The 10,553-nt window shown below is 45.3% G+C and overlaps 1 protein-coding gene across 1 annotated transcript in view; it reads left to right on the forward strand.

Annotated features, from left to right (window-relative positions):
* The first annotated feature begins 9,933 nt into the window (after nt 1-9,933).
* The window catches only part of KLK13 (kallikrein related peptidase 13), a 9,340-nt gene continuing 8,720 nt past the window's right edge, over nt 9,934-10,553 (forward strand). Inside the window, exon 1 of the mRNA XM_017876500.1 lies at nt 9,934-9,985. Coding sequence (XP_017731989.1) covers nt 9,934-9,985 — 52 coding nt within the window. The remainder of the gene's footprint in view (nt 9,986-10,553) is intronic.

Below are 10,553 nucleotides of genomic sequence, written 5' to 3' on the forward strand. Positions count from 1 at the left end.
GTGATCCGCCCGCCTCGGCCTCCCAAAGTGCTGGGATTACAGGCTTGAGCCACCGCGCCCGGCCTTGTCCATTTTTTAATTGAGTTATTTGTTTTCTTGCTGTTGTGTTTTTGCATTCCTTATATATCTTGGATATTGACCCTTTATCAGATACATCATTTGCAAATATTTCCTCCCATTCAGTAGGTTGTCTTTTCACTCCCATTCAGTAGGTTGATCATTATCTGTTGGTTGTTTCCTTTGCTGCACAGAAATTTTTACATTTGATACAATCCCATTTGTTTATTTTTATTTTTGTTGTCTGTGCTTTGATATATTTTATTATTTAGATATTTTATATCTAAAATATCATTGCCCAGACAAATGTCAGGAAGTTTTTTCTCCAGGTCTTCTTCTTGTCATTTTACAGTTTCAGTCTTATGTTTAAATCCTTAACCCACTTTGAGTTGATTTTTATACACGGCATGAGATAGGAGCCCAATTTGGTTCTTCTCCTTGTAGGTATCCAGTTTTTCCAACAGCTTTTGTTAAAGAGAATATCCATTTCCTTTGGGTTAAAGATCAGTTGGCAGTAAATGTGTGGATTTATTTCTGAGCTCTCTGTTCTGTTCCATTGATTAGATGCCTGTTTTTGTGCCAGTACCATGCTGTTTTGGTTACTATAGTTTTGTAGTATGTTTTGAAATCAGACAGTATGATGTCTCCGGCTTTGTTCTTCTTGCTCAAGATTGCAGGGTCTTTCATGGTTCCATATTTATGATTATTTTTTCTACTTCTGTGGAAAAAAATGCCATTGGAATTTTGATAGGGATTGCAATGAAAATGTAGATAGCTTTGGTTAGTATTGACATTTTAACAATATTAATTCTTCCAATTCACAAATATGGGATATCTTTCCATTTCTTTATGTTATCTTCAATTTTTTTCATCAATGTTTTATAGTTTTCAGTGTACAGATTATTTACTTCTTTGGTTAAGTTTATTTTTAAGCATTTTATTGTTTCTGATGCCATTGTAAATTGAGTTGCTTTCTCAATTTTCTTCTGATAATTCATTGTTAGGATGTAGAAACACAACCACATTTTGTATCTTGCAACTTTACTGAATTCATTTATTAGTTCTAACAGATTTTGGTGGACTCTTCAGGGTTTTCTACATACAAGATGTGTCATCTGCAAACAGAGATAATTTTACTCTTTCCTTCTGATCTGAATACCTTTTATTCTTTTTTATGCCTAATTACTATGGCTAGAACTTCCAGTGCTAATGTTAAATACAAATGGCTAGAGTGGGCATCCTTGTCTTGTTCCTGATCTTAAAGGAAAAGCTTTCAAGTTTTCACCCTTGGGTATGATGTTAGCTATGGACTTGTCATATATGGCCTCTATTGTGTGAGGTACATTCTCTCTATACCTAATTTGTTGACTGTCTTTATCATGAAATGATGTGGTATTTTGCCAAATGATTTTTCTGTGCCTATTAAGATGATCATATAATTTTTATCCTTCATTCTGTTGAGGTATATCACACTTAGTGATTTGTGCATGTTGAACCATCCTTATATCCCAGGGATAAATCCCACTTGATCATGGTGTATGATGTTTTTAATATGCTACTGAATTTAGTTTGCTAGTGTTTTGTTGAGGATTTTTGCATCTATATTCATCAGAGATATTGGCCTATAGTTTTCTTTTCTTATAGTGTCCTTGTCTGAGTTTGTGGAGGTTGCACCTTCTGTGTCAAGGTGATAAACACACACTGTGGGTTTAATACATAGCAGTCATACAAGCCCTATAGGAAAAAGGAGACAAAAGAAGCTGTGTACTTGAGTAGATTTGGGCCCCCAGTGACATGATATAACTCACACTGTAATTCTCACCCTGCATCCTTCTATAAAGCTAAGTAAATATAGTTGAAAGATTACTTTAATCTTATTTGCAACTCAAAGTTCCAGTTGTGGTGGTGGAGCACCATATTTCATTGATTTAAAGACACATTCTTTTCATATTTTTAACATCTCTGAAATTAGGAGGCATCTTACATCTTAATTCAGTGTGATGTCTTACATGTCATAATTTAATTGACAAGTTCTTTTTCTTTCTGAGTGGTCCACAAAATAACAGTGCAAATATAATCAACAGTATTTTACATTCAATTAAATAATGTGTGAAGGAAGGCAAGTGTAGGTGAGGAGTCAGGTTGTATTATTAAATAGGTCATCTGATTTTGTCAAATAATCTTGTAACCATCTATCTGCGTCATTGTTTGCTCATCTAGTTCATTGCTTCTAACTGCCCCAGAGTCTTCTAGACATAGGTTGTCCAATATGGTTGCCATTAGCCACAAATGGTGTGGCCATTTAATTTCTGATTAAAATTAATTAAAATTAGATACACCTTAAAATTCCATTCCTTAGTCATACTCACAACATTTCAATAACTATATGTGGCTAGTGGCTGCCATATCAGACAGCATAGATATATTATAGATAGAATTATTTCCATCATCACTGAAAGTCCCATTGAACAGCACTACTCTAGTTTTCACCCTTGTTTCACCTAGCGTGGTGCAGAAAATAGCAGCTTCTGAATCACCTGGAGCTTATTATTATTTATTGGAGCTTATTAGAACTGGAGTCTTAGATCTCACCCAGACCAACTGAATCAGAATCTGCATTATGTATAACAAGATTGCCAGGGCATTCAGTGCATGTTAGGATTTGAGAAGCGCCACTGCATAGTATACATCCACCATGTTTAGTAGCCCGGTCCTCCGATGATGAACACCTAGGTGCCCTTCACTTTGAGTGTGCCACTTATACATCTATATAAGACTCCTCTTGACCATTCACACAGGGGTGGGACCAAGGGGCCTAAAGGCCTATTATTAATCAATTTCACCGAATACTGGCAAGTTTTTGTCTAAAAAAGAAGTGTTCCAACAGGTGCAGTGGCTCATGCCTGTAATCCCAGCACTTTGGGAGGCCAAGGCGGGCGGATCATGAGGTCAGGAGATCGAGACCATCCTGGCTAACACGGTGAAACCCCGTCTGCACTAAAAATACAAAAAATTACCGGGCGTGGTGGCGGGTGCCTGTAGTCCCAGTTACTCAGGAGGCTGAGGCAGGAGAATTGCTTGAACCCAAGAGGCTGAGGTTACAGTGAGCCGAGATTGGGCCACTGCACTCCAGCCTGGGCAACAGAGAGAGACCCCATCTCAAAACAAAACAAAACAAAACAAAACAAAACAAAAATTAGGGTTCTTCCCTCTCCATGCCTTCAACAATATCCATATTTATTCATTCAGTAAAGAAGGGTTTTTTCCCTTTCTACACCTTCAACAATATCCATATTTGCCATTGACGGTTCCTACGGAAGTGAACAAAGGGGGACGAACGCAGAAATAAAGATAAAGACAAGAGATCTGTTTTGAAAGAAGGGGTCAGAGGGCTCCCTGCTTCTGGTGAGCAAAGGCAGCCTTGAGCTTCTACAGCCCTTCATTTATATTAGGTAGAAAGAGCAGGGAGGGAGCGGCAACGGTTGGTCAGCTGCTTGATTTATCACAGGTACATATAATTGCTTTCTTTGTACAACAGGCTTCAGATGTTCCTTCGGATAATCACGAGGAACAGTGTGCTTGAGACATGACTGCCCTCAGCACCTTTTCTGGTGGCAGATGCAGTTGTCAGTTTTCCAACATCCTGCTTTCATGAGAACAGTTTTCTGTTTGCTCATATAGCCTCCAGTGGTAAACTGAGTTGGTCACGACCCCCATTTTCTCTGCCTGTACCACATATTTATTCATCCAGTAAATATTTAATTCCTATAGTTCATTTATTTATTCAGCAAATATTCATTAAATCTGATTGTGTACCAGGTATTGTTCTAGGAGCAAAATATTTAAACATTTCTTCACTCAGGGAGTTCACATTCTAGAGGGGAGGCAGACAGAAACAAATGAATAAGTAAAACATAACGTCTGACGGATGGGAGTAAATGCCATAGAGGAAAATAAAGCAGAGTAACAGGATAGAGAATATCAGAGGGGAGTTGCAATTTTATGTTGGGTGGTTGTTCAACCCAGCAGGCTTGGACTGTCCAAATCCTGCACACTCCAACGAATCCTGCACACTCCACAAACTCAGACAAGGACACTATAAGAAAAGAAATGAAACTTTTGTTCCTTGCCTGGCTTCTGGGAGATAGCTTCTATGGTCTTGGAATATCCTGCCGAGTAACAGAATCTTTGTCTATCTGGGGCTTAAGCCATGCCAGATAATCTATGATAACAATGTGACTTATGGTAGGGACCTAGGGACATGTTGTGTCAATCTGACCTCTAGAGGATCTGGAGCTAAGGTCAGCCACACAAGTGGGCAGTCATGTCAATATGACTAACCCCCAATGTAAACCCTGGATACCAAGGCTTGGGTGAGCTTCCCTGGCTGGTGATGCTCCAGCATGTTGTCATACATTATTGCTGGGAGAATTATGCACTGTCCACAAACTCCACTGGGAGAAGACAGGTGGAGGTTAATGCCTGGTCTCTCCTGGACTCTGCCCGATGCACCTTTTTTCTTTGCTCATTTTAATCTGTATCTTTTCACTGTAAGAAACCAAAACTATAACAACTTTTCTGAGTTTTATGAGTTCTTCTAGTGAATCACTGAACCTCTCCTGCAGACTCCCAAGTACAGTGTTCAAGAAGGCCTTCATGAAGAAGATGACAAGAATACAGGGGACCATGCAGACATCTGGGGGCAGAGGGTTTCAGGTACAAAAGCCCTGAGATGGAAGCATGCCTGGCATTAGAGGGACAAGAGAAGAGAAGATGGTAGAAGATGACATCAGAGGTGGATCAGAGGTCAGTTGGTCTTGGGTCTTATATGCCAACCATAAGGAAATGCTACTTTCACTTGGAGTGCAGTGGATGCTACTGCAGGGTTTTGAGAAAAGTGACCTGCTCTGACTTACATTCTAAAAGGTCATTCTGGTAGCTGCATTAAAATTAGAGTGTAGGAGGACAGGGACAGAAGCAAAGAGATCAGATAGGAAACTCGCAGTAATCCAGGTGAGAGATGATGCAGGCTGGGTGGGACCAGGGTAGCAAGGATGGAAGGTGGTAAGAAACGGTCAGATTCTGGATCCACCCTGAAGGTAGAACTGATGGAATTTGGTAACAAAATGTATGTATGGTGTGAGAAAAGGGATTCAAGGGCGAGACTGAAGTATTGACCAGGTAATGAAAAGGATGGTGTGAACATCCACTGAGAAACCCAAGACCACAAGAGAAGTATGTTTGGAACATGGGAAGGGCAGAGAACAGGAGTTGGTTTTGAACATGGAGATGTTGAGTAGGAAGCTGGATGTTAAGTGGAGAGTTTGAGAGTCAGACCTGGCTGGAGACATAAATTTGGGAGTCGTCAGCATGTAGATGGTATTTAAAGCCACGAGACCAGATGAGATCACCAAGGGAGTGAGTATAGACAGAGGAGAGAAGAAGGCCAAGGACCGAAGCCTGAGGTGCTCCACCATGTAGAGATTGGGGAGACAGGAAGAAACCATCTCCAGACACGGATGAGAATCAACCAGTGAGTGATGAGGAAAACCAGGAGAGCATAGTGTCCCAGAAGCCAAGAAAAGAAACAGGGAGTAGTCCACTTGTTAAATGCTGCTGATAACTCAAGTAAGATAAACCCTGAAGAGATGGCCCTTGGATTCACACCATGGAGGTCACTGTTGTCCTAAAAAGGGGCATGGTTGATGCAGCAGCGAGAGAGAAAGCCTTCATAGTGTGGGCTCCAGGGAGGATGGGAGGACAAGAATTGCAGGCAGTGAGCTTAGCCAGCTTTTTAGGGAAGGATTGCAGTTGTACGGAGCAGAAAACAGACCAGGAGCTGAAGGAGAACATGAGAGTGGGGAGAAACTTTTTGTTGGTTGGTTTTCAAATTTTAATGAGAGATGGGAGAAACTGTAGTATATTTGCATGCTAGTGGGGCTGCTCCTTGGAGAAGAAGAAAAACATGTTGCAGGAAAGAGAACAGAGAACTGCTGGCTGAAGCAATGCCCTCCAGAAGGGAAGAGGGGAACAGGATACCAGTACCAGCGGAGGCATCTATCTTAGTTGCAGGTGCAGACTGTTCACCTAGAGAAATGGGAGAGGAGACAGAGGATGTGGGCACTCAGGTAGGTGGCAAGACTGACCTTTCTAATTTTTGCTATTCTGATGGATGAAAGTGATGTGTTATTGATGCATGGGATGCATGATGACTGGAGCCACATCCTGAATAACACGGATCCAGCTCTAAAGAAGAATCCATGTTTCTCAACTCTCTATGCCTCTTTCTCACCAAGATTCTGCTTCTCACTGGGCATCTCTCTCTTTCTACCTCTGTGCCTCTGTCCTTCTCTGCATTTTCTCTCTGTTCTCTCCCACCTGCCCCATCTTTCTGTCTCTGTGTATTTAGCCCTTTGTGTCTCTCAGTCTTCCCCTCCCTTCATGTTTGCATTGGGGCCCCTCCTCTGGGCCTGGGTGTGGGGCCTACTTTCTCATCCCAGCTAGCACTTCCAACCAGAAGTTCCAGTTCCTGCTTGACAAAGAAACCCATTTTGAAGCCAAGTTAGGGAGGGGCCTCCCGGAACCGTCGGATGCCTCCATCTTAAGCTTTACTTATTTAACAAGAGCATTGTGGCCCTTGGTCCATGCCACACTCTCTTTGAAGCATTTTCATGTATTAATCCATTTAACCCTTCTCCATAAGGCAGGTGCTATTGATTGTGCCATTTTACAAATGGGGATGCTGAGGCACAGAGCGGTCACATCACCTGAACTCACGAAGTCTAGCTCCAGAGTCTGAGGTCAGAACCACTAGGAACACCATATCTTTTTCAGATCCTTTCTTCATTCTCCAGCCCAACTCTCTGTGGTGGAGGAAAGACCTGCGCCTGTGACAGAAGTGCACTTGGATTTGGTCCAGTTTTTGTGTGACTTTCAGCCGTGGGTTTGTTCATCAAGTGAGGGGGTAGAAGGTGCCCAGCCCTTGGTGGGCCCATGACCTCACTTCAACCAGAGCTACCCATCCCATGTTCAGCCAGTCATAACCCCTAACATCAATTTGACCTGGCACTCATCCCTCAGCAAATGACAAGGCCAACCACCCTCACTCCAGGCTCCAGCCCTTCTCAAGTGAGAAAGGCTTCCCTGGAAGCACGGACCCAGGTCACAAGAGGGCACAGGTACCCCGATTTCCCACACAAGCTGGTTGCCTCATTTAACCTGGCCTCCTCCCTCCAGCCACACCACCTGAACACAACTCCACTCAAAAAGTGAACTCAGACTCCACCCTGTGAGGTGGGAGAAGTCCAGGGTGGAGAAAGAAGATGACTTTTCTTTCACCTTGAGAGGTTGGGTATGACCCAACTCACCCCCCAAAACCTACTGCATCATAGACACTCAACCTCATGGCTAGTCCTCATCACCAGTGTCAACCCACAACCCCAGCTCAACCACATCTCAACATTTCCCCATCCAAAACCTCAATCTTGGTTCCATCTTCAGCCCCAACCCAACAGTACCCCATCACCAAATTATCCCTAGATACCTCCCATCTTACAATCTAATCCTATCCCAAAACCAACACAACTACCACATCCAACTCTATACCCATCCTCATCCAATTTTCATTCACCTCCCCAACTCATGGCATTCACAATGCTGTCATCAGGCCCATCCTTAAGCTAACCACAAACTCTACTCATTTCCTATATTAAGCCATATTTTTCTTCTCAGCAAAAGACTTTGAAATGGACCCAACATTGGACATTGAGGTGTCCCCAATGCAAAGTTAAATGAGTTATCTGATTTTATGAGGTCTCTGTACCCTTTACTGTCTTTAAACTACTTTATGGCTCTAAATTGTAGATATCTGAGAGCAGTGCAAATAATTCTTGTCCATAACTGTTTAAATGAATTTTGCCAGGTGGAAGTACAATGGATTTCCCTCCTCCTCCCAGTGTGGAATAGCCAGTTTTGCATCTATTTGTAAATGCATTTCAGCATTCCTTGTTGTCTGTGTGCATATGGCTCTCTTACTGGCTCTGCCATTTATTAATGAGTCAAGATACAATCTTTGACATATGCTCATTTCATATATGTCAGAGAGTCATGGTAAGACCATGTTTTAAAAGTTACCCTTTGACACTAGATTTGATCTCCACATCCAAACCTGAACTCCATCAATAAGGACTGTATGAGTTTCCATGTGAGCCCTTGCCCCAGCCATCTCTATTCCTTATCTTCATTGTGACACCTCCACTCTCTCACTCTTTGCAGACTTCATCTTTTCCACATCCCTGGCTTTCTTCCAAACTCTGACCCTACCTTAGTCCTTCTTAATCCCTAATCCTGTGCCCTCCACCCCCTAGGATTAACTCAGGGCTCCACCCAGTCATAGTTCCTGGAGACACCTACTCATTCCCAAAACACCACCCCTTCCTCCTTCCTCTCCCCCACCCCCAATCTACATCTTCAGAGTTTTCCCACTCCTGCTTTTTCCTCTCCACCTACATCCCGTGACTCCCTCACCCCCTCCGGCCCTGTTCCTATAAGGCCATTTCTGGAAAATGTTGCTTTCTCAGGTCCTATCTCTGCCCCCATCCAAATCCAAGGGCAGTTGACTTTCTACCCACCCAGCTGATGATTTTCTTCTTGTGTCCGATGGTTGGCGGGAGCAGGGAGGAAAGGATGATGGGATAATTGTGGGTGTCCTTGTGTCTTTCAAAAGAAAAAGGGTTGAGATGAGACTGGAAATTGGAACCTAGATGTGTTGAGAGCTAAACCTGAGATGAGGTCGGAGATGGGACTGGGGTTGAGGAACAGGCTGGAGTACCTGGTATGGTTAGGGATGTATAGAGAAGTGGGAATTTGGTAGAACATGGCCATCTGGGGGCTGACTGCGTATTAAGAATTATGAATGGGGTTGGAGAAGAGGTTAGAAAACCAGGTGCAGAATGGGTTGAAGTTAGGGATGGGCATGGAACTCGGTGGGGCAGGGGGAAGGAAATGGGCTTTCCCCTTACCCTTGTTGGGTCCTGATGCCTGAAAGTTCACAGTGGGTTCAACTCCGGCTTGGGCGGGGTCAGATCTAGGTCCTAGCACGTCCTGGAAGCTCCGCCCCAAGCAGAGGGCCAAGCCCAGGCTGGGGGGTGCCTGGAGACAGCCCGCTGAGCCACTGGGGGTGGAGAGGGGGAGGCCAGGGACCAGGAAATGCTGAGTGAGCTGGGGGAGGGAGTTCAGGGGTTAAAAGCCATGGGTTGGGGCTGAAGTTCTAGGCAGCTGACGGCTGACACTCCTGGCGGGCCCCTCACTCAGGTAGGGTCTGCCTGGGGCGGGGCGGGGAGCGGAGGAGGGCAGGAAGGGGAGAGAGGAGGGGATAGAAGGGATGGGGAAAGCAGAAGGGCAGCTGAGTCAGGGAGAGGGAGAGTGAAGCTAGAGTCTCGGATCTAGAGAGAAACCTGCAGAGACGGAGAGAGGCGAAGGGAGAGGACAGATAAGAACTTGGGCTAATACCAAGCGTGGGGACAGACCTAGAGGGGTAGAGTGGAAGGCTGACTCTGGAGGAAAAGGGCGAGAGTGCACCGACCACCCAGCTTGCCAGAGGGCAGGGGGGAAGGGACGGCTTCCAGGGGTGAGGGGCTGCACGCCGGAGCCCCAGGGGGTTGCACACTGCTCCTCCCACCTCGCTACTGCACCCCTTCCAAGGATGGAATTGGGGGTGGGGGGCAGATTCCAGGGTCAGAGCCGTCAAGAGTGAATGAGGGGAGGAGAAATTTAGGAGCCGAAAGGTTTCAGACGCGGAGGTTCCGGGCACGCCCTCAACACCCCCTTCACCTTCTCCTCAGGCCCTGCCCACCCTGCCCTCCCGATCCCGGAGCCATGTGGCCCCTGGCCCTAGTGATTGCCTCCCTGACCGTGGCTTTGTCAGGAGGTAAGAATGCGTGGGGGTGGAGGCGCGGCGGCCACTCGGGACAATGGTAGGAGGGGTCAGGCCGAAGGGGGAGGGGGCGTGGAAGCCGCAAGCTCCGCCCCCCACCCACTCGGACTCGGGTCCCGTGGGGACAGCCCAGAGCTCTTCCTGCCTGTCCCTGGGTGACCTGGTTTCCCGGCTGAGGTCCGCCCTCTGACCCCAGACCCCTCACCTCCCAAAATACCCTCTCAGCAGCCTCTTCCCCCGTTCAAGGCTTCCTGTCCTCTCTGGAAAGCTGAAGGACACAGGTTCGTGTCCTGACGCTGCCGCTTTGAGCCAGTAGCCTAGCAGCTGCTTTGTGCCTTAATTGTCTTCATCTGGAAAAGGGGCTCAATCTATAAGTGCTTACCACAGAAGGTCACTGTGAATATTGAAACGAGGTAATGCGTCGAACATGCAATATGTCGCAGATAGAAGGGACTTGAAAGTTAGCCACTTAGCCGTTATTACCTTATTAGTAGTAGTCTCTTTTTTTTCTTTTCTTCCTTTCCCTTCCCTTCCCTTCCCTTCCCTTCCCTTCCCTTCCCTT

This window comes from Rhinopithecus bieti, unplaced genomic scaffold (genome assembly GCF_001698545.2).
Source record: "Rhinopithecus bieti isolate Rb0 unplaced genomic scaffold, ASM169854v2 scaffold_10264, whole genome shotgun sequence".
NCBI lineage: Eukaryota > Metazoa > Chordata > Mammalia > Primates > Cercopithecidae > Rhinopithecus > Rhinopithecus bieti.